We start from the raw sequence: 24,669 nt of genomic DNA, 5'->3' as shown, positions 1-24,669 counted from the left end.
CATTCCATTGGTTCTAATAATTTCCCCTGTACATTCCTTGGCATTACTGTCTGTTATATCTCATTAATATTGTGTTAAAACACGGAAATACGAGCCCTTAGGTATACACTTCTCTCCCTTATTTTATATATATATATATATATATATATATATATATATATATATATATATATATATATAATGTATAGACCATTCATGGGTAAATGGGGGAAAGGAAGATGAGGAAGACGAAGAGTCATAATAAACTCCGGTGTTCTGACTGCCGCCGTGTCTCATCCGTTACAGTAAGTCGACAGGATCTACCGCAGCAATATCGTGAGCCCACCAAAGAAGATTATCAGCCTGCCGAAATACACCGAAGCTGAAGACGACATCCCTGTTGACAAGTGGTTGCACCTGTTCGAAACGAGGGCGAGCAACCTCAGCTGGTCTGAACAAGATTGCATCGACTGCATCAGTGAGTGCTTGGAAGGTGAGGCATTCCGTTGGTAGCACACCAAGATTTTTGACGCGGAAGATACGTGGGAAGGTATCACAATAAGCATGATAGCACTATTTTTGCACCTGTCAGTGACCCTTTCCACCATTTTTTTTACTCTAGGTTCAAAAGGGAACAGCGCATGAGGCACTACTACGAAGAGAAGACGCGCCCTGGTCGCCTCGCTGACTTGAAAGACGTTCACATACTATCAAGATTGACCGACGGTGTACCTAAGGCGATCGAAAGGCGCCTCGCTGGATTAATGCTCACCACCCCAGTCAAGTGGCTTGCTGCTGCGCTTCAAGCGGAAGACTGTCCGCAAAGATGCTTCCCAACAGTCGTCAAAGCGGCAGCTCATGCATCGAGAGCCTCAATCTACGCAAGCATGGCTCCCTGTAGGATCAATACGCACCTCTCACAGTGAGTGCCGACATTGTGCATCCGCTGGGTTGCCAAATCAGTTTCATTGGCACAATGAGTGCCCTCGTCGTGAAATGGTGCCTGCTCCAACTGAGAACCAGGGAAGCGAAGAAGGTGGCCCAAAACTTCGTTAATACGTTTTGGTGCACTCGTGAACGGACACATGGTGAACGCAACTCTGAATATGGGAGCAACTGTTACCTGTATCAATGAAGTTCCGTGAAAAAATCTCAAGCTGCAGTTGCTCAAGGATCCGTGCATAAGTGTTCAACAAGTCACCTCAACCACAAAAAACTTTGGCCGCGTACACATACAGTTGTAAATAGAGAAGATAAAGCGGGCAGTCCAAGCACACGTTCTACCAGGCATGAAGACTGAATTGTTGCTAGGCCTGGACAACGCCTCCTTTTTCAATCTGTCACTGGACTTCAACACGATGGGGTTGTTTCAATACAACAAAGCTCTGCAGAATTCCTTTCAAACTCCAAAGTGTGTCTTCACCACTGATACAACACCACTCCAAGCAATTGATGTCACGCACCTTTCACCATAGCAACAAGCTGCTTTGAGAGAGGTGCTTCACAGTTACGAGGACATTTTCTCAAAGTCTCAAATGCACTTCGCATGTATCTCAGATTAACGGCCCTGCATGGCCCTCAGCAACAACGCCCCTATCCATAGACCGCCGTATCGATGCTCCCCGGCCGACAAAGAGGGAATTGTCAGGCAAGTGGACTTACTTCTCAAGCAAGCTGTCGTGTGTCCATTTTTCCCCCATACGCGGCTTCCGTCATTCTTGCAGAAAGAAACGTGAAGAACGCACACGTTTATGCATTGATTATCAAAAGATTAACTCTACCACAGTGCCTGACTACCAAACTATTTCACGTATTGATGATGTTGTAGACTACCTGGGAATATTAAAATATTTTTCGACATTGGATGAGGCTACTGGAATGTCAGATTGAACCCCGAGGACATTCCAAAAACAGCTTTCGTCACGCCAAATGGCCATCATGAGTGGCTTGTTATGCCTTTCGGTTTGAAAAACGCTCTTACTACGTTCAAAATAGCTGTGAAATCAGTTATCAAAAAACATAACTTAAAGAATGTCGTTAATTATTTTGATGATATTGTAGTCTTTTCTGGCACACTTACTGAGCACCTAAAGCACCTTCAAGCTCTATTGCATGCCCTAAAAATGAAGAATATGAAACTTAAAATGATGAAGAGCCATTTTGCCCAAGATTCTATTGAATATCTGGGACACTGAGTGTCGCACGGTACAGTGTCGCCTATAAGAAGAACTAGAAGCTGTATTGCGATCCCCAAGACCAAAATCCCCGAAAGAGCTTCAGCGTTTTTTAGGCACCACCAACGTTTACCGCCAGTTTATACTGTATTTCAATGACATAGTTTTCTTACTTACGAAGCTGTTGAAAAAGAACACACCATGAGAATAGAATTCCTCATGTGAAAAAGGTTTTGAGAACATGAAACACTGTCTGACCAAAGAACCCATTTTACAATTTTTTTCTTGCGAGAAAGCATGCACTCTTTATTGCGACGCATCCAACTTAGGCCTAGGTGCAGTTCTGAAGCAACAAGATCGTGATGGTATAGAACACCCCGTTGCCTATCACTCGCGCAAGCTACTCATGCACGAATTAAATTATGCCAATACAGATCTCGAATGCCTGGCTACAATTGACGCGGCTGACAAGTGGCACTGCTATCTCCATGGAGGACAATTCACTGTTGTCACCAATTATGTTTCTTTACAATGGCTCAAAAACATAAAAACCCCCATAGCCGGCTCTTTTGATGGTCTCTGAAGCTCTCGGTGTATGACGTTAACATTCGACATCAAAACGGCAGCGAAAACATCGAGGCGGACGCATTTTCGCGGAGCCCTATGGTTTAACTCCTTTCATTACCAGAACTTCAAACTTACCAGAATGACCACTCTCGCTGCGAGTACACAACGGAAAACTTGGTCACTATTGTGACACGTAAAGAAATTCGCAAAGTGTGCTTTCCTCTCAAGCTTCGACTGGGCCTTCTGCAGAAAGCACACTGTCAGTTCGGACACATCAGAGTAAAAAAAACTCTGGGCATGTTGTCATTATCCTACTATTGGCCGAAAATCATCGCAGATATTTCAGCCTACGTCCGCCACTGTGACATATGTCAGCGTTGCAAGAAGATGAAAACCAAGAGATTCGGATCTCTCGAGTAATGCCACCAGCAGAACAAACCTTTGTTCTTTTAGCATTAGACACTATGGGTGACGTCTCAGGATGCGGCTCGACAAAGAAATTTATTCACTTGGCAATCGACCACGCTACGCGGTATCTCTGGGCGTTTCCCCACAAGAACGAAACTTGTGACGCATACATTTCGTGCATCACCGCCATCTTTGCTGCAGGAAAGCGCCAGAAATTCCTATCTGGTCGTGGACCAGCTTTCACAGCTGGAAAATTCAAGCAGTTTCTAAAACGCAATGGTCTCCACCAATTGTTCGCGTCCTCCAACCATCCTCAATGTAATGGCATCAACGAACGTACGAATCAGAAGATTGTAACCCAGCTAAAGTGTAAAATGAAGAAGCAACCAGAGAAGTCTTGGGTCAAACATCTTTCGAATGTCGTCCATGAATACAACAGAACCCCGCATGAAGTAACACGATATTCACCATCATACCTCATGTATGGAATCCCATCATATGACAGAATTTTAGACGCACCAATTGAGAGTCTGCAAGAAGCAAAGGAAAGTGCAATCAAGAACACGCTTGCCTACCATGAGAAGAACAAGATTATCTACGACCGAAAATTCCTACCACAAGGTCTCCATCCTGGTGAATTGGTCCTTTACGAAACACCTTGGCACCCGAACAAAGGAAAGCTCAGATTGGTCATAAAAGAACTTTACACAATTCTTCGCAGAGTCTCTCCTGTGAACTATAAGATCGACCGATACGTAGTACCATTAAGAACTACTGGCATTATACAAATCAACAAACTGCGTCGCTACTATTGTCACAATAAGTTGACGCTCTCTCGGGGGAGGGGGAAGTGTGTGACGCTTCATGGTTGAGTGGGGGAAAATGGTGTTCTGACTGACACCATGTCTCATTCATTGCATATATATATATATATATATATATATATATATATATATATATATGACGCTACGATGAATGGGTGACATGGCCTGGCTCATACGCCATGTTTATTTCATTCTGCACTTCTAACTCCTAACTCCTAACCATCGCTACCTTCTTACGTTACAGGATTACCCCTTTCCCCGAAAGCAGTCGCGTCAGACAATTAACAAAACAACAAAAACGGGTGGTAAAGCGAGCTATAAATGTCAAAATGCACCATAGTTTCATTTCAAAAGGGAGTTCCTTAACTTGCACAAAAAATCTACAGCAGGGGGAAGCGGTTCGGCCTTAACTAAGAGAACTCGGCTGGGCGAGGCTGGCTGTTGCATCCTGGATGGCATAACCACATCCTGGAGATCTGCACGGGCGATGACATCGGTTGAGTTCTTGTGAGGAACCGACAAGGTTGGATCTCCTTGTAGCACTTGAAGTTCGGATGTTGAAGGCGTCGAGTTGTGTGTCGTGGCGGGAACAGACGGTGTGCTTCCAGTTTTCGTGTGCGATGGTCGCAGCTGATGAAATCAGAATGATGTCTTTGTCTCTGCGTTGTACAGATGGTGCTTTCTGGTCTCTGTCGTCGTTTTCTATGGTTTCGAAGATGTAATCTTAGGCGCAGTCTTTATCTCTTGCGCCAAATGCGTTTCTGGCGCTGATAGCTTATGCGAAGATGCCTCCCGTCTTCAATGTGTTTTAAGAGGCTTACTTTGCGTCGTCATCCTTGTCGGTGTATCTGTTGGAGTGTCTGCGATTCTTGGACTTCCTTATGCTGGCGTTGCTGATGTTGCTGAGGAACGCATTGCGGTGGGATGCCTTCTTGAACATCGCACTGGTTTTCTTGACAACTTCATGTGGTGCACAGTTGGCAGCTGGTAGTCTGTTGGCTGTCGTCATGCAGTTTGGGCAATGAAGATAATGCTTCAGAGTTGGTAGGAAGTTCTTTAGAAGCTTCTTCTACCCTATTCCCTACGAGAGGCTCTTGCGAATTGCAGCGTGTGGCGCTCGATGCGTCTGAGCCTTCGGTGTTGCTTCGACTGTCGAGTGTGTATGCACCGGATGGGGATGCAGAAACCCGTGCGGAAGGAGCATGGCTCGACAGGGTATGTTCCCGGTGCGCCAGCTCGTCTATCGTGAACACGGCGTCCTTATGAGGCAAACGGAGAGCGCCAGGAGCACTTGAAAAGCCGCGTGATTGAAACGCGAGTGGTGGACCACGTACGCGAGACGAAGAATAAAGTGCATTAGGTGGGTAAGCAACGTCTCGTGTCGTGTTCAGGAGCGACGACTTTGAAAACACTGGCTTTCGCGAAGAGAAATCTGGTGAAAGGCTATGTTCCTTGAGAAATGAGCGTGGACTGTGACGGCGGAATGCGGTTGTCTGTGGATGGTTGGTTGTAAGCAAGTCTTCGTCGTAGTCGTCATTGTAATCTTTAAACCAAACGATCATGTCCTGTTTTATCTTTTCCCATGACTCGTCGTTTTGAAATATGTGGGTGAGGTAGAATTTGAAGGCTTTACCGGAGACGTAGTCGCTGAAGATCGTAATCATCTCCCGTTCCGACCAAGATGCAGTGGTAGCGTGGAGCTCGAACAGGTCGAACCAGTCTTGTACGGGTTCATTGTCAGCTGCTCCGATGCACTTCGGGGCGTGAAGGTCAGTAGATGCTTCTGACATGATGCTGGTCAATGCTTAACGCTAGTCGCTTGTACGGTAGTCCATGTATGCTCAGGGTGTCATGCGGAGAACTGTGTAGATGATGAGCAGCTGATCAAGGGGATCGCAGGTCTTCATCCTGTCGGCTCGTGTGACGCTACAATGAATGGGTGACGTGGCCTGGCTCATACGCCATGTTTATTCCATTCTGCACTTCTTCCTTCTCGGCTTCTACTTCTAACTCCTAACCATCGCTACCTTCTTACATTACACACACACATATATATATATATATATATATATATATATATATATATATATATATATATATATATATATATATATATATATATATATATATATATATATATATATATATATATATATATATATATATATATATATTGTTACGACCTCAGTAGGCGTCTGGGGGTTTATTGATACACGGTTCGAGGGACGAGCCGTATCGGCGCAGGCAGATGATGATGATCTTCTTCTTCCACACCCCTTGCTTCTTTTTCCTTCTTCGTCCGGCACATACGTGGCGTAACATTTCCCCCCTCGCAGACAAAGCGCGCCGCGCGTTTCATGCAGTGTCGCGTTGACTGAAAGGCTTCAGGCGAGCGACATGCGTGACCTCTGTCTTTCTGGAACGTCTCCCGCTAGCTGTAAGACGTGCGATGCGGTAGTCGACTGCGCTCAGGCGGTCAAGGATAACAAAAGGTCCGATGTAGTGCGCGAGCAGTTTTTGGCACAAGCCACGTTTGCGTAAAGGCTTCCACACCAACACGAGATCTCCCGGAATATATGTGGCCTGCCGGTGCTTGCTGTCATAACGAACTTTCGATCTGTCTTGCGAGGCTATTGTACGTAAACGAGCAAGACGACGAGCTTCTTCGGCGAGACAAAGAGTTTCTGCTAGGGAGATTTCTGATTGGTCCCGATCAGAGAAGGAAAATATTGTATCCAGAGTATAACGGGGGGGTCGAACATAGAGGAGGAAGAACGGGCTGTAGCCGGTGGTCTCATGTTGGGAAGTATTAAACGCGTATGTGACGAACGGCAAGACATCGTCCCAGTTCTTGTGGTTCGAAGCAACGTACATAGAAAGCATATTCACCAGTGTTCGAATTGTTCGCTCGACGAGACCATTCGTCTGCGGGTGATAAGGCGTCGAGTGTCTGAGCTCTGAGCCACACATACGGAGAAGTTGTTCGACAACGTCTGCCGTGAATTGACGTCCACGGTCACTTATGATGACGCGAGGGGGCCCATGACGCAGTATGATAGAATGGAGAAGGAAGGACGACACTTGACCAGCAGTCGCGGATGGCAGGGCAGCAGTCTCGCAGTACCGAGTAAGATGGTCAGCACATACCACAATCCATCTGTTGCCTTTCGATGAACGCGGAAAAGGGCCCACCAGGTCAATGCCAATTTGTTCGAACGGAAAACTGGGAGGCGTCACAGGTTGTAGATGTCCGGCCGGAGCTGCTGAGAGAGATTTGTGCGCCTGGCATTGCGCACAACTGGCCACGTACAACTCAACTGACTGGCGCATACGTGGCCAGTAGAAGCGTTCCTGGGTACGATGAAGAGTGCGCGTCGTTCCGAGGTGACCTGAAGTGGCGTCATCATGCATGGCGTACAAAACAGATGACCGTAGTGCCTCTGGAACCACCAGCAGGAAGCGGGAACCGGTGCCGGAGATGGATTTCTTGTACAGTAGACCATCACGGACGCAAAAGCGGCTTTCCGGAGTGGATGCTTGTGCGATCACGAATAACGGATTCAAACTCACGTCCTTCCGCTGCTCAGTTTCAAAGGTGGCCTTATCCGGGAACGCTGGTGCTACGGACGCAATCAGATGATCGAAATCGTCAGCGTCGCAAACTGTAGCATCAACTGGCATCCTTGAAAGGCAGTCTGCGTCCGCGTGTTTCCTGCCGCTCTTGTACGATACCGTGAAGTTGTACTCTTGCAGCCGGAGGGCCCAGCGTGCTAGACGGCCTGACGGATCCCGAAGGTTGATAAGCCAGCACAAAGAATGATGATCCGTAACTACTTGGAAAGGACGACCGTATAGGTATGAGCGGAATCGCTGCACAGCGAAGACGAGTGCAAGGCATTCTTGTTCGGTCACAGTGTAATTGCGTTCCGGCTTACTTAAAGTACGACTGGCATATGCGATTACGTGTTCCACTTGATTACATCGCTGTATCAGGACTGCACCTATGCCAATGCCGCTTGCGTCGGTGTGAACTTCAGTCGCCGCAGAAGGATCGAAGTGCCGCAGGATAGGCTGCGACGTGAGCAAGAACTTCAGTTGGTTGAAAGAAGTTTCACAATCAGGAGTCCATTCAAAACTAGCACCTTGGCGGAGAAGACAGGTCAGTGGAAAGGCAACTTCTGCAAAGGCGGGAATAAATCGGCGAAAGTAAGAGCAGAGGCCCAAGAAGCTCCGAAGCTCCTTCAATGAGCCAGGTGGTTTAAAAGCTCTAACAGCCGCCGTCTTATTCGGGTCGGGCCTGATGCCATCCTTGTTGACGAGATGTCCCAGCACCAGTGTTTGTCGAGCTCCGAAATGACACTTCTTTGCATTAAGAACCAAGCCAGCATTTCGAATACATTTCAAAACCAGCTCTACCCTTTCGTTATGTTCACTGAATGTACGCCCGAAGATAACAACGTCGTCAAGATAACACATACAGATGTTCCACTTCAAGCCGCGCAGAATGGTGTCCATGAATCTTTCAAATGTAGCGGGCGCGTTACATAGACCAAAAGGCATCACGTTAAATTCATATAGTCCATCCGGAGTAACGAAAGCCGTCTTTTCTTTGTCCATTGAATGCACAGGTATTTGCCAATAGCCTGAGCGTAAGTCTATGGACGAAAAGTAGGATGCTGAATGGAGGCAGTCTAGAGCGTCATCAATGCGTGGGAGAGGGTAGACATCTCTCTTTGTGACGGAGTTTAGACGGCGATAGTCCACACAGAATCTCCAGGTACCATCCTTCTTTTTGACTAGAATCACGGGAGCCGCCCAAGGGCTCGATGATTCTCGAATGACACCCTTCTGCAGCATATCACGCACTTGTTCATCAATTATCTTGCGCTCAGACGGCGACACTCGGTAGGGTTTCTGGCGGATGGGCTGTGCTGTTCCCGTGTTTATCCTGTGGAGAATCCGAGACGCGGGAATCGAGGGCGCATGGTCATGGGAAAAATCGAAAATCGCCACGTATTTCGACAAAACGTCCAGAAGCATGCGGCGTTTGTCAGTAGTAAGTGACTTGTCGATCATAGGTAAAAGTTTTGAATCGGCCGTAGAAGTATTGGCTGAGGCCCCACCTGGAGCATCACTGAGGGCAGCCACTGCCATCGGTGAGTATGTTTTGAACTTGGCAAGCTTCAGTCCTCCTGGTAGAACCACCGACTCAGCTGAACAGTTTACCGCCCATAGTCCTGTGCGTCCTTGAACGAGTGACACTATGCAATGCGGCACCAATGTGTTCTTCTTAATGCAACTGAGATGAAAGGGCTCCACTAATGCGTCGAACGCACTGTCACTGTTTTCAATGCGTGAAGAGTATACAGGAACACAGACTGCAGAGAATGCCGGCACAATGCTATCTTCACTGACCCGGAGCGCACCGTGCTCCCTGTCTGAATTCTCTAATAGTTCTCCAGGGGCAGCATCACATATGTACACCTCTCCATTTCTACAATCAACAGTGGCGCCACACATTCGAAGGAAGTCAATCCCCAGGATTATGTCGTGTGTGCTCCTTGGAAGAATCGTAAACTCTGTGACAAACACTTGATCACCCAAGCACACTTCTGCGGTACAGACACCAATGGGACACAGCGAGTTACCACCAACGCCACAGAATGTTGTTGCCTTCTCCCACAAAAACATCACCTTTTGTCCTAAACGGTGTTTAAAAGCAGCACTCATAATCGAAACTGTAGCACCAGTATCCACCAAAGCCATCGTACACACACCATCAACAAAAACTTCTACCTTGTTCTTGAACATCAACACAGACGGGGGTATTTCGTTTTGCAGCAAGTCACCAGCGACCTCACCCCCATCGGCCGCACTGTTTAGTTTTCCTGATGTGGTGACGATGGGCGGCGCCGTGGCGATGGAGACCGGTGGGATCGAGGCGCAGGAGGTGGCGTCACACTTCGATCAGAGGCAGGGGAGTTGTTGCGCCAGTGTCCGTGCCAGAAGCTGCTGCCGGGTCTTGAGTCGGTGGGCCAGTGTCCTTGAAAAGGTGGGACAGCAGGTTTATCGGTCAAGCTTGTCCACTGATCATAGCGTGGTATGCGCGAACGATCGCAATACCTCGATATGTGACCAGTCAGACCACAGTTGTAGCACACAGGCGCAGGACGAGGTCGTCGCCGTTCTTCGAAGTGTTCACGTCTGCGAGCGTTCGCGTAAGCCCGAGATTCAATGAAATCAGTTGTCGGTGGGTGGTATGGGCGTACGGAACGGAAACGTTGAGGGTACTGTGATCGCTCGTAAAAAACCGGACTTGACTGCTGAATACGCCGAGGCCCTGCAACCTCCGTTGCGTTGACGGATGGATGTTCATAAACTGTAAGCTGTGGGGCAGTGGTGTCCTGCGGGAAATAGGATGGAGACGTGGCAGCTGCCCGTTCACGTGTCATTTCGCCATGTCTGAGTAACTCTTCCCGAACAATTTGGCGGATGGTTGCCGAAAGGTCACCAGTTGAGGCCGCTTCTATGCTGGCTACTGAGGTGACATTTGCCAGACGACCAAACTTAGGCGCTATTCTGCGCTGCTTCAGGGTTTCAAACGTGCGGCAGTGCCGTACAACGTCAGACACTGAAGTCAGGCTTTCCCTGCTAATAAGGAAGTTGTAAACATCTTCTGCAATTCCCTTCAGCAAATGCCCCACCTTGTCCTCTTCCGACATGCTGGAATCGACTTCCCTACACAGCCTCAAAATCTCTTCAGTATACACGGTGCAGGTCTCACCGGATAGCTGGGCCCTCTGTGCAAGACTCTGCTCGGCAAGCTTCTTTTTTGCAGCTGAGTTGCCGAAACACTTCTTGATTTCTTCAACAAAGCGTTCCCATGTTGTCAGAATATCTTCATGGTTCTCATACCAAACGAGGGCAACATCAGTGAGGTAGAAAACAACGCGTGACAGTTGGGAGGCAGCATCCCATTTGTTGCAGTTGCTTACTCGCTTGAAATGTTTGAGCCATGAGTCCACGTCGTCATTGGCCCTCCCGGAGAAGGTTCGTGGCTCTCTGTGATACGGCCAAGAACTGCTGGGGACTGGTTCCCGAGCTTCTGTTTCGTCAGGCATGATGGCCAAAGAAGGAGGCAGGCCGGCGAGGCGACGACTCCGGCGAAATCCGAGGGGTAGCGGTCCCGTCGTTGGTTCCTATACCCAGCACCTTCCACCACTCTGTTACGACCTCAGTAGGCGTCTGGGGGTTTATTGATACACGGTTCGAGGGACGAGCCGTATCGGCGCAGGCAGATGATGATGATCTTCTTCTTCCACACCCCTTGCTTCTTTTTCCTTCTTCGTCCGGCACATACGTGGCGTAACAATATATATATATATATATACACACAACTGCTGTTAATAATTTTAGCTGAATTTGAGGTGCCGAATTTAGAGAGTCGGGCTCAGCATGAGCGTGATTACTGAGCAGCAGTTACTCTTGATTTCGCTAAGGCGCACGATAAGGTTTAGCATTCATTCTTAATAAACAAATAAAACATTGCTACTGCAGTTATTTTTATATCACACAATAGGTTTCGGAGCCATTAAGCGAAATTAAGTTATGAGATTTTAAAGATAGATGCTCATCTAATATATATAAACAGAGACAGGGCGTACCACAGAGAGCTCTGAAGTCGCCAGTTGTATTGACCATATTCCTAAGCTCCATTCCATACAAAGAGTATATCTAATTATTGTGTATGAATATCATATTGCTTTCTTCACGACAAATAATGATTTGCACCCTCTATTTCAGAAGCTACATTGTTATGTGAATACGCTAGAATAATGACTTAGAAATGCTAGAAGTTACGTTGAACGTAAAAAAAGCCCGCTTATCAGACGCTCTATTAGGCAGCCTGTGAACATTTCCCTGATTTATAGTAAATAGCTCTTTTCACGGGTGCATGCTGTTAGTATTTGGGCATCATATATTATGAAACACTACATTGCAGAAGCCAGCTTGAAGAACTCTACTGTAATGCAACAGGCACCATGGGGTAGCTACAGAAGCTGGCGAACCGTAGAATGGGTAGGAACAGCTATTTCGGCTAGTTAGTTAAATTCCACTGAAATAATTGTTGCAGCGCAAGCACGAAAGTGCTGGAAGAAAAACGAACAGCAGTTTGCCTTCCCTTCCTCGCTTTTTGTGTTCCTTTCTTCCAGCACTTTTGTGCTTGCACTGCAACACCTATTAGAGTGGAATGGAGTTGAGAAGAGATACAATGATAACGATTTATAAACTGTGTGTGTCGCCTATCATGGAATTCGACATGTGTCATTTTCTGGCCGTGCCGCTTAAAAATAGGGTCCGCAAGTACTATTGTAAATAAAGAGAAGCTTTGTGGTAGTTCCTTGGTCTACCAAAGTGTTTGGAAATAATGTGCACTCTATGGAAGCGTGACTACACGCACATTGCTAAATAAGTTTAAAATGCTTATTGTTCAAACAATTTTAAATATATACAATTTGCACAAACGAAGCGCAAACAATGCACAATGTTGGAAACACTGAATGTAAAAATCAAATATATTGGTTCCAGAGGTAATCTCGATTAAATCCTTGATATAAACTTTGACGATATTTTTCTTCTTTATGCGAAACAAATGTCGTTTCGGTATTAAACATTCAAAATAATATTTAGCTCACCTAAATAGAAGCAATATTATTGCGACTACTGCTTGTGTCTAAAGAGAAGGCTGAGGTTGGCATTGTCTCTTCGTTCTTTGACAGGTCTTTTTCGGTGAGACTTTCGGATAATACTTCTATATTCAATGCAGAAAAATTGTGTAATATTCTTACACAATGCATACTTTCTTCAAGCAAATAAGCAGCAGTAACAATTACAGATTTCTTCTCACTAAGACTGCACTTCCATCGGCAACCAAATTAACACTGATAAGTATGTTTGACCATTTCTTAGCGACGCATCTACAAAAAATTCACTTCCCATGAGTACAAGGCCACCGTAAATTATATATGAATGTAATTGCAGACGCTCCTGGCACAGCATCCCTGAGTGGACAACCCATCTCAATTTTACCACATATGGCTGAAACATCAGCATTAAAGTTAGGAAATGCTTGTTAGCAAAGTGAAATGGGAAAATTATCAATAGATAAAGATTTTGAACATCTTAGACATGGCTGGAAGAACCTGTAGTGCGTATCTCGTCAGTTCGAAGTTTTTACACAACATTACGCTGTACAATTCTGAGGTTGATTTATAAAACTGGTCTCAAGGGGTCCCTGATCTGCATGTTTTACAACAACGTCAGAACGATGAAATATCAATTTTCCTTCTATCACTGCCATTATTTTCCGAGCAAAATACACCTACAACACGCCCTTCAGAAGTTAAGATTATTGGTTCATGTTGCAAAACTTTTATGATTTGGCTGCACTTCAATAGGTTACAGCCACAGGCATGTCTACCTAACTGTGTTTGGACACATCAAAGTATCAAAAAAAAACCATGGCTGATATCTGTCTGGGAGTCGGTATAACAAAATGTGAAAGGGGACTTAACAAAGGCTATTAAGCGTTAATTGTGTATCGTTTCAACGCAATAGTGAACGAAAGAATGCTACAGCAACAAATTTTTATGTCACATGAACAACGGCAAGCAGCTTGCCCCGCCACGATGGTCTAGTCGCTAAGGTACTCGGCTGCTGACCGGCAGGTCGTGGAATGCAATCCCGGCTGTGGCGGCTGCATTTCCGATGAAGGCAGAAATGTTGTAGGCCCGTGTACTCAAATTTGGGTGCACATTAAAGAACCCCAGGTGGTAGAAATTTCTGGAGCCCTCCACGACGGCGTCTCTCATAATCATATGGTGGTTTTTGGACGTTAAACCTCACAAATGAATCAAATCAACGGCAGGCAGCTTGAAACTTTCAGCGCCCACCTCAAGCAGGAAGCCTGCACAGAACTAGCATATATAGGAAGAGTGTGGACTATTAACTGTGACAGCTCGACATCTAATGCATGCTGCTCAAACTGAGAGAAAGACGCACAAAATGAACGCACAAGTTCACACAAGACAATCGTGAACGACTCTTACAATGAGTATTTCTTGGTGTGTATCCTGCGTAATTCTTTCATAAATGTGGTCACGGCAGCGAGATAAGTGACCTTCTTTCCTTTCCCAATCAAGAGGTAAACACGCACACGAGCGCGCAAGCTCTGCGGAGGCGCACGCGCATCAAAACGTGAGGGGCGATGACCTCTAGGGTGCACTAAATGCACGCCATTGCCTCTACCTCACTACTGATGACAAAAAAAAAAGCTGCAATTGCTGAGCTCTGATGACAGGCAACGGTATATGGTGCATATAAATAGCTTGCTGTTGGCAATTTTCGCAACAGGCGCTTTGATGCCTAGTGGCTGGCTACACGCTCTGCGAAGCGAGACGCCATGGAATGGACACCCGGCAACAAACTTTTTTCTTTGTCGTTTTCTGCAGTCGGGTAGTATATATTTCACAGCGTCATTTTGGTGACGGAAATACGTCAGCGCAGCTGTGGTAGACCCTGGCATAAAGCACTTTTGTGTGAAATATTTACCATGCAAGTTTTTTTTTATTTTAATAACTACGCGTGGCACCGATTTCAACGTTCGATTCATTACTGCATCATCCTCAATACCTTAACCATCCAATCCACTCACGAATAATAGGGAGTTTCTATTCATTAACGCCAGAAGCATTAATAACAAATTCCTGCAATTCTTTTGACTACTCTCTTCGTGTTCTCCTCGTGCTATTTGCATCACAGAAACATGGCTTAATGGTGAAGTTTATGATTCTGAGTTAACGCGTCCTGGCTATATTGCTCTTCAGTGTGGTCGCTATAGTAGAAAAGTAGGTGGTGTCACCTTGTTTTCATGTTCATATTTCACATTTATTGTCCTATTTGTTCCTATAAAGTTGAGTCAGTTTGGTGTTAGCGTCGCATAGACAAGAATACTTTATTATATGTGGTGTGTATCGCTCTCCTGGTGGTTCTAGTTATATGTTAGACATTCCACATTTCATGCACGAGCATCACCTCGAAAGTAGAAATTTAATCAATCTAGGTGACTTCAATTCTCCCGGTATTCACTGGCCGTCCTTTACGTATTACGCTTCTAGTACCCCTGCCTGCCGAGATTTAGTTACTTTTCATTGCCACATATTCTAATACAAGTAGTGCAGGAAAACGCTTGACAGAACTGCATTCTCGAATTAGTGTTTAATAGTGAGAGTCTAGCTCGTTTAGGTTTCGGATAGGAAGCCTTAGAAAGAATTTACGATCACAATGCTGCTCTTGCGCAGAATAACTCTCCTGCCTTGCACGAACGTTTCAAATATAATACAAATTGCGATTTCACAAAGGCTGATGATGCGTCTATCACTGACACCCTGGCAAAAAAGTTTTATCACTTTTTGTCATTCAGTACCGAGTGTCATGTTGGTGCGCTTGTTGAATACTGGTAGGTTCATGCATCACTTGTTACATTCCATTGAAAACTAAAAAGAAAAATAAGCTTACTTGGATTAACCGCAATAACTTGCACTTATCACGACGTATTCATAGACAACGCCAATCTAAGCAACCTGATTTTGACGTTTCTGCCACTTTCAAACCAGCTAAGGAAGAACTTCACACAGTCATTAAATATGATCAGGATTTCTACTTCTTTATTGCAACTTTCCCTACTTCTAAGATCAAATACTCGTAAGCTCTGGACATCGCTATCTCCTAGCATGACTGGCAGTATGTATTTTAGGAATAATGATTCTATAATTATTGACCGTGTTATTTGAAATGACTTCAGTTTATACTTCAATCTGTTTCCACCCTCGATAATCATGTAGTTTCAGAGTTTAGTTATCATTTTCGTTCTAACGAACTAGAAGATATCACAATAACTTGTGATCACTGCCTAAACCTAGTTTTGAATTTTGATACTAAAAAGAGTAATGGTACTGAAGTTATTTCGACTTCGTTCATAGTACGATAGTTCTTATGGCCAGCACAATACCTGAAATTAACTTTTTCAGAAATTCTTAGACTGGTGTAGTACCATGCTCATAGAAATCAGCCAAAGTACTCTCCTTGCATAAATGCGGTGACGAACAACTTCTCTCACAGTACAGACCAATCTCTTTTACATCTAATTTCTGCAATACGTTAGAAGACATCAATTATATAAACATAATTTAATTTCTTGACTCTAATAAAATCCTGTCATCAGCTCAGCATAGTTTCCGTCGCAGTTACAGTACTGTAACACAGCTAGGCAATTTTCTGCATTACATTTCTTTTAATTAGGATCTAGGCAATCAAGCCCCGCCGCGGTGGTCTAGTGGCTAAGGTACTCGGCTGCTGACCCGCAGGTCGCGGGTTCGATTCCCGGTTGCGGCGGCTGCATTGCCGATGGAGGCGGAAATGTTTTAGGCCCGTGTACTCAGATTTGGGTGCACGTTAAAGAACCCCAGGTGGTCAAAATTTCTGGAGCCCTCCACTACGGCGTCTCTCATAATCAAATGGTGGTTTTGGGACGTATAACCCCACAAATCAATCAATCAATCTAGGCAATCAAATAGATGCCATCTTCATTATTTTTTAAAAGTGTTTCATTCCATGGTTCATTCTAAGTTTATAAAGCTCAACGTCATTCTCAAAGCCCCAGTATTCTCGCAGTTCGCATGCTTCAAACCTACACTCTCAGTAAACAACCGCTTAAAACAACGCATACTAAGTAGAATGTAAATCAACTTTTCGATGCCTCTATGTGGCTCTTTAAGCGGCCCATTTATGTGGCTTTCTCATGCGGCTTCTGGCTATATAGCTCTTCTTCATGTGGCTCCTGGTTTCTTCAAGTGGCTCCTATCTCTGCGGCTTTTAGCTATGCGGCACTTTTTTATGTGGCCTATGTTTGTGCGGCTCTTTTTGTTGCGAGAAGGTCATTTAAGAGTCACCGCTTAAAGTAACGCCTAACATTGATCAAGTTAGTGGTATTTCAGGTCAACACTGGGACGCTTACATATGGCTCAGTATGCGGCGAAAATATATGCGGCCCTTTTACAAACTTTCAGCGAAAAAGAGTTCATGATTTTTTTCTTTGACCAGTTGTGACTTCTTTTTTTTACCTCACGAATATGTATTACACATCACAAGAACACTGCACACAGAAGGCATAAACCTCAAATCAACACACAGACGAACACTTCACGACGGGGATTAGAGCCCAGGGGTACTGCGTGGGAGGCAGAAAATATAACCACTACATCCGCGCACCACCACATGGTTTGAATGGGCTTGCGCGGCCTTATATATTCAGTTCAAGTTATCTGAGATGATTTGTTTGTCTGCTAGAAGTTTTTATATAGTTTTGCATATATTAGAGGCATCGTTCACGTATAAATGCGCCTGTACGTGGGCACGACATTCCGCGAACCCTCGCGGGCAGTCACAGTGAGTGTGTAAGACTATTATACAGGGTGTCCCACGTAACTTTCAACATCATCATCATCATCATCATCATCATTAGCCTGACTACGTCCACTGCAGGACAAAGGCCTCTATCATGTTCGGCCAGTCAACTTCGTCCTGTGCTTGCTGCTGCCATATATACCCGTCAACTTGTTAATCTCAACTACCATAAAATTTGCCCCATTGTGCTGTCACGGCAGGGCCGCAACGATGGTGGTGGCTTCACGATGAACACGTTTTGCTATCAGCCACAAAAACGATAATTGTTGTGACTGCTTATCGCTGTCGGTAACCGTTGCGAGGAAAGCATGTCATCCGCACGCGGAACGTAAGGAAGGACAAGAATCATTGTGCGCACTGACGCGCGAGCGGGTTGGTCACGTGAAATTTTTAGTATTTTGCGGGCACTTGTAATTACCAAAACACACTAATACTAGATAGATACAAAGTTTAAAACTATCTGTTTGGACGTTTTGTAAACCGACCTACAATTCCTCATTGAAACTATTTATTCATCTTCGTTCCTTCGAATATTGATTAATTAAACAAATCTAATAAATAATATTTGAGAACACAAAAATAATCTCATTCAAGGCAACGGAATAGCAACATGCGTTTGGTGTCGTCTTAATTACGTGTACCGCCATATTTCTAAAGTCTGGCTAAAGTTACGCGAGACATCCTGTATATGCGTGTTTCTCGTCCGATGTCTCGTGCCTCCCGCACGAAGACGAAGGTGAACCATTAACGCGCGTTTTCGAGTGCGTTTTCATTTGCCAGCATACTATAGAAGCGTAACGCGCTCTGATGTGCAACCAGCCGCTAATAAAAAGTTCTCATGAGAGGTATAACGAAGTGTAGTCAGATCGTATCTCCACTCAGCGAAGCACGTAGGTGTACGTGTAGTGTAGGTGTAGGTAGGTGTAGTACAGTCTCCCACGTCTTTCATGAGCATTGTTGGTGCGCTCATGGACAGTATTGTGTAGCTTTTCATTCCAGAGAATCACAATAAAGCCCATAATCTTTTATTCGCACAATAGAGGGGTGTGATGCAGTATACAGTGCTGAGGCGACGGGCCAGCTGTCAGAAAAGACGCGCTCATTTCTCTCAAAACGTTGTTGCCGAGTCGAAAGAATAAGGATTTGTAGAAAAAGAATGTGGTCACCCGAGCTCGAGGCTGACTGCGTTGACCAGGGATGCCGTGGAATTGTCAGGCTGGGGATAACGGCGGGTCGAAGGTCGTTTGTTTTTGCAGTTAGATTTTGGCAGTTGAAAGTGGTGCTCTCTCTGCTTTTTACTAATGTTGAAACGTAGTACATGAATGGCGCGAAAAATAGCACGCATTTAATCGCTTCTATCAACCGTTAGAACACATGTTTCCATGTTTTCTACCAAACGTCTCATCAAAAAAAGCTAACAATGCTTAAAGTGAAATGAAGTCACAATATGCCCCGCTTTCAAGGGTTAAAAATAAAATAATGTTACTTTGGTAAAAGGAAGATGTGTCTTGAAAAGGTTTACTGGAAACACTATAATATATTATGTGTGCTGATAAACGTGAATGACAATAGAAAAATAAATATGCACTTTGTTTGCACCTTTAAGGTTCATCCAGCTCCACAACGTGCCTCAGTTGACCTCGTAGCAGCGCCCAAGAGCAATCTGGTGAAGGTCATGCGTTGGGTAATATGGTAGGAGTTACGTTTTCCTTCTCGTTCGTTGATCTCCTTGATATGGATTGAAGTCCCGTCAAGGAGATGATCGGCGTCGATGAAGCAGGAGGCAGGTTGGAGGTAATGAAAACTTGAAGGTATATTACAGCGAAATATTTACAGTCATATGTACATATTGCCGAAGCACACTCATGATAAGACAGACATACAGCGTCTTACTCTTCTACTTAACTTTTCTTAAGTTAGAGCCTAGAACACTGTTACTACATACAACGTACTTAGTCTCACTGTTCGACCACCAAGTGGTTACGGCCCAGACAAAAGTTGCATCGTACGGAGTCGTACTGATCTATCAGTTAAGTGACTGCAGCCTCGACTGAAGAGAAACGGATTCCCTCCAGTCTTAAGCATCTTGCGGTAACAAAGAAAAAGGGGAGGGGGCCACTGCTGGTTCGCCTATCCTCCTGAGACCCGAGACATGACGTAATAAAAACCAGCAATTTTTTTAACTAATTGAGTTTATCAGCATACAGAGATAATTCTGATATGATTCTTTATTTTCTATGACGTTGCGTTGAAAAGTTATCAGATGTGCAATATGTTGCACACTAGGACTAAGTTGTCAAAAAAACCCGTGGGACACGATGTCATAGACACGCGCTTTTATTGCCCCCTCTGGTCTCATTTCTTGTGAAATGCTTTGAAGCAGTTGCGGCCAGCTGTCAAGCACTAGAATAGGTTACACTTGCAGCATCTGAACTTTGTCCTTTCACAGCAGCCGGGGTTTCGACACCTGCTTGCGGACTTTTGGTCCACAATCTCCGGCATGTGTGACGCACTCAGTGTGCGCACGGATGGTGAGGGAAGTGGCACAACTGCTGGTTTTCGCAGATGCAAAGCTTCGCAATCACTTTCAGTTGAGGAAAACCCCTTGTCAGAGGCAAGCAGAAAATGGGCGAGCTCGAGCTTGAAGTCTAGCAGTTGCATGATGCTTTTTCTCTGTGTGCCTAGCTCTCGATGGTCTTGCTTGTAAAGCAGCCAAGAGTTCACGACTCCGACATCCATCATGAAAATGAGGGTCCGAATCGTCCACTTCTTTGTGCGCATGGTAGTGGGGTAGAAGCTCAACATTCTGTCACAGAGATCGACACCCCCCATGTAAGCGTTGTACTCTGCGACAACTGCTGGTCTCTTGACAGCAACTTTCTTTCGGTCTTTCTTTGAAAATCGTGTGCAGTCATCCACAGGCTCCATGCCCACGTGGGTGGAGGCCAACACGATTGGTTTGTTGTCGTACCAATTCGTGATGCATATGTTAAAGACAGTGCTGACACACTGTGACATTGCCCCACGACCTTCCGCACGCATTTCCCGGTCACCTTTGAGTTTGAGCCCTTTCGGAAGACGTGATTTCATGATTGTCCCTGTCCCCCTGATGTTCTTTTCAGCCAATGACTCAAGAAGATGTGTTCCTGTAAAATATCGGTCGAAATACAGCGAGCTTCCACACGGCAAAGTCCCTACAAGCCTCAGCACAACGGCAGCACCGATTCCATGTTCTTTCTTTTGTGCGAGGCTCCCTTTTCCCTGAAAGATTTCAAAATCTAGGACAAGGCCTTGAGGGCTTGCCAAGATAAAGTTTTTCAGGCCTGTCGGGTTGGGCTTCCCAGGAACGAACTGCTTCACTGGGCACTTACCGGTGAATGGAATAATTTGCTCATCAACACAGATGTTTGGTGAGCGCGGCAGTTTGAGGCAAGCGTTTCTGATGATGTTAAGGAGAGGACGAACTTTCCATAGCCGATCGGCTTCTTTCTCTCCATGAGAAACAGCGAGGTCGTCGACAACCTTCAGGTTCGATCGGATCAGAAAAAAACGATCCCTCGTTATTTTGTCGGCTACGGCGGCGACACGCGTTCCTTGGCCCCAATACATTCTCGCTCGAGGATAACCTAAGCAGCTCATGAGCAATGTCGCTCCAAGAAATACCTTCATTTCTCCAGGAGATGAGTTTAACGACCGTCCTGTGCGCTGGAGGTACGACACTTCTGTCATTTCGTGGAGAAGTTCAAAAGCCTGGTCATCCATGTAGCTTGCGTAGTACTGATTTGCGTACCAGCCATCTCTTTCGTCGGCCGTAGAGGACGGTACCTCGGGTAGGTCGGGAAGCACGGATGCGTAGACTTGCTTCCAAGGCCACCTTTCGCGAGAAGGCATGACTGGGTTGGAAACACCGTCATCGCCGTCATCGACATCGGTGTCCGAATCGTAGTGGCAATCCTGCTCCTCTTCATCTGCAATAATTATAACAGTGTATATAACGGGACAGAAGTGGGGTGCAGTAGAATTTTAAAGCACGAAGTCCACGAAATTTTACCTAGAATTCCGTCGCACTGCTCATTCGCTTCTGCACCATCCGGGGAATCTTCCGAGTCTGACAAATCCAAGTCGGAATTGTCCCCATTTGCCCCAATCCTCTCAAGAATTTCGAGGGCAGAGGCATCGGTGGCATCTAAAGAGATGTTTTATTATTTATTTGCATTAAATAGACCCCTAATTTCAATAGAGAGAAAGACCAAATGAAGATAACGGGTTCTGCCAAATGTAGTCGCAAAGAGTCAACATTGTCCTGACGTGCAACCTGTTGCACATTGAACTTACAAGTGCAATGAAGAAGAAACCAGAAGAGTGCAGGCAAAAATAACGATAGTGAATGAGACCCTCGTCCTTCATGAGCTCGTAAAGCAAAATTCAAGAGCATCAGACCATTTTTAAATACATGAAAATGATTTACCTTGACGGCGTCGATAGAAAACCTCCGGACTGAAAGACGCCATTTTTGTTTGTTAGCAGGAGCGCCACCCAGCGCCTACAGTTTAATGAAATACCAACAGATGGCACTACCAGTCTCTACTGTAGCTTGTAGACTCTGTTTTGGTTTCGCTTTTAGTTCATTTTGTTTACAGAGCGCTGAAAACTGAATGTGCAATACGTTGCACGCAGGGTCTTTGGAGCTATACATTCTCTCATCCAATCTGTTTCCACTAAGATTATTCACTCCCTACTGGGCTGACCTTACTCTCGACAGCAGCGCTTCTACAGTTCAAACAGGCGTTTTGGTACTCTTTCCCATCATGTCTCTCTCTCTCCATCTCCCACGCGCTCAGGAATTCTAACGCTCGGGAGATATTGGCATTGTAGACCCCGTACATTCACGCCCTTTCCCACACCCAGTGAGCCGAGACGAACCTCCAAAGTCGGTAATTGAATGATTGCGCGCGGAACGTTATTGCCCCCGCAGGTAGCAAGCGGCCTTAGACTTTCTCCGCTTACCTTGTGCTCGGGTCGTGCATCGCTGCGAATTTGAGCCGATCGCCAGAACAGAGCGTGTCGCCTACTCCCACTGAGCTCGCGCCCGGCAGCGGAGGCAGGACGGGGTCGCTTAATCCCATTGTGCGTTTGCCCCCGGCAGCGGAAACCACAAACATTCCAAGCCGGTTGACCGAGCGGGTTCGTTTCACATTGTGTGGTTGTCCCCGGCAGTGGAGAAGACGGACTTAGTTTGCATTCCAGAGGATAAGTGTTGTATGGTTACACGGGCATACCGCAAGAGAGTCGAGAAAGAAGCTTTGTATAACGTAGCTTTTGCGCTGTCGTCCCATGCTCAAAGGAAGCAATTTGCGACCTTGCCGAGAGAGATCCGAGAAAGAAGCTTTGAATAACGTAGCTTCTGGTGCTGTCCCATCCGCACGATGAACTTATGAGCAGCAAAACATAACACGTCCCCCCCAAAGAGTATACTGGGCTGTCTTACGTTCAGTGATACGATAAAGCACTGCCGCGATTAAGTCACTGGATTTTCTAACCACACAACAGTTGTACACAAGCATCAAACACAATTGCAAGTCAACACTACAGGAGAATACACTAAACGAAAACAAATACATGCTAAACAATCAAGTACAGCAGTGCTGCTTCAAGCAGTGAGATCACTAGTTTCTGTTTCTTGAAATGTCAATCACACAGTCCACAATATACAGCAGCACGTGGGCAGGAACATTCACGCCCCCCCAGTTGGCATGACACTGTTATTCTGATGGCTTCCATGAACTATTCTGAAGCCTAGATAATGCATCCGCATTACCGTTACATACTCCCTTCCGATGTTGTACCGACACATGATATCGCTGTAAAGCCAGCGCCCATCTTGTTAATTTCGCCCCGTGCGGAGTCGAAGTTGTAAGGTACGACAGCGGATTGTGGTCGGAAACGACGTTTACTATGGCACCGAAAAGCCAGTAGTCAAACTTCTTTAAGGCCCATATTATTGCGAACGCTTCCCTCTCAATTGTCGACCAACGCATCTGGGTCGGTGAGAAGCCGTGGCTTGCAAAGGCAATAGGCTTCTCTTCTCCCTCAGCTGACATTTTACCACTCCGATCATTGTCGAAAACCACAACTTGGTCGCCAACATTAAAATCTTTGAGCCTGCTGCTGCGATTATAGGCACTGGCGTAACTCTCCTGATGAGTTGCACTAGTTAGCTCGGCTATATTAGCGGCCGTCTCGAGCTGCTCCTTAAGTATCTGTAAATACTTAGCGGGGTTTTCTCTCAACGTTGCGGGCACCGGCATTTCTCCCGTCCAAGTCTTCTGCAGTATTAGAAGCGGTCCCGTGGGATTCCTTCCGTACAATAGACGAAACGGAGCTACTCCGGTTACCTCATGGGGGACTTCCCGATAAGCCCATAAAACCATTGGGATCAATTTGTCCCAATTCTTGGAGTCTCTTTGAATGACATGATACAACATGTTTTTGAGTACTCGGTTCCACTTTTCTACAACTCCATTACTCTCTGGGTGTTCTGGGGTTGAAAATCTCGGCATGCAACCTAATTTCTCCAGCATCGTTTGCGTTAGCTGCGATTTGAAATTAGTGCCCTGATCAGAGCAGATCATCTCCGGAACGCCTGTGTGACTGAATATCTCAATCAGTGCATCACAAGTCGCCTTAGCTGTCAAAGAGCGCAGTGGGATCACCTCTGGCCACCTCGTGCAAAGATCCACTAAGCACAGCGCGTACTTATGCCCTCTCGCTGACGGTGTGTCTAGGGGTCCAATCACATCTACATTGACAACTTGGAAAGGGTGCTCAGGTCTAGTGAGCGGAGTTATAGGCACTTTATCCGTGTGACGCTTGTCTGAACGAATTTGACATTCATGGCACGAACGACAATGCTCTAATATCTCCTTCGCCATACCCGGCCAAAAAATTATACCTGATGCGAGCTCTTGTTTTCTTTGACCCTAGGTGCCCCCCGCATAGTGACTCGTGTGCTAAGCGCATCACCTCAGTGCGCTTATCTTTGGGGACAACTAGCTGACTCACTCGAGTGCCTGCTATTGAGTCGCAGTGGTATAATAGTCCGTCTGAAATGAACATGCCGGATTTCCTACTACGCGCATCTTCCCAACAATTCTTTAGAGTAGTGTCGCCCAACTGTACATTGCGGAACTCTA

General features: G+C 45.8%; 2 protein-coding genes across 2 annotated transcripts in view; one reads left to right on the top strand and one right to left on the bottom strand.

Annotated features, from left to right (window-relative positions):
• Positions 1 to 3,844, top strand: part of LOC142775061 (uncharacterized) — a 34,779-nt gene extending 30,935 nt beyond the window's left edge. The window contains exons 6-7 of the mRNA XM_075876380.1: positions 286 to 472; positions 602 to 3,844. The gene's annotated coding sequence lies outside the window, so the exon portion shown is untranslated. The remainder of the gene's footprint in view (positions 1 to 285; positions 473 to 601) is intronic.
• A 16,035-nt stretch (positions 3,845 to 19,879) lies between these two features.
• On the bottom strand, positions 19,880 to 23,784 carry LOC119161654 (piggyBac transposable element-derived protein 3). Its single transcript, XM_075876998.1, has 3 exons — positions 23,511 to 23,784; positions 21,528 to 21,662; positions 19,880 to 21,444 (listed from the first exon to the last, which is right to left on the bottom strand). The coding sequence occupies exons 1-3, from the start codon at positions 23,782 to 23,784 to the stop codon at positions 19,880 to 19,882; spliced, it is 1,974 nt and encodes a 657-aa protein (XP_075733113.1).
• Positions 23,785 to 24,669: the final 885 nt, after the last annotated feature.

This window comes from Rhipicephalus microplus, chromosome X (assembly GCF_043290135.1).
Source record: "Rhipicephalus microplus isolate Deutch F79 chromosome X, USDA_Rmic, whole genome shotgun sequence".
NCBI classification, from domain to species: domain Eukaryota; kingdom Metazoa; phylum Arthropoda; class Arachnida; order Ixodida; family Ixodidae; genus Rhipicephalus; species Rhipicephalus microplus.
The sequence above is the reverse complement of the archived record's forward strand: the minus strand, read 5'-3'. Positions and strand labels throughout refer to the sequence as shown.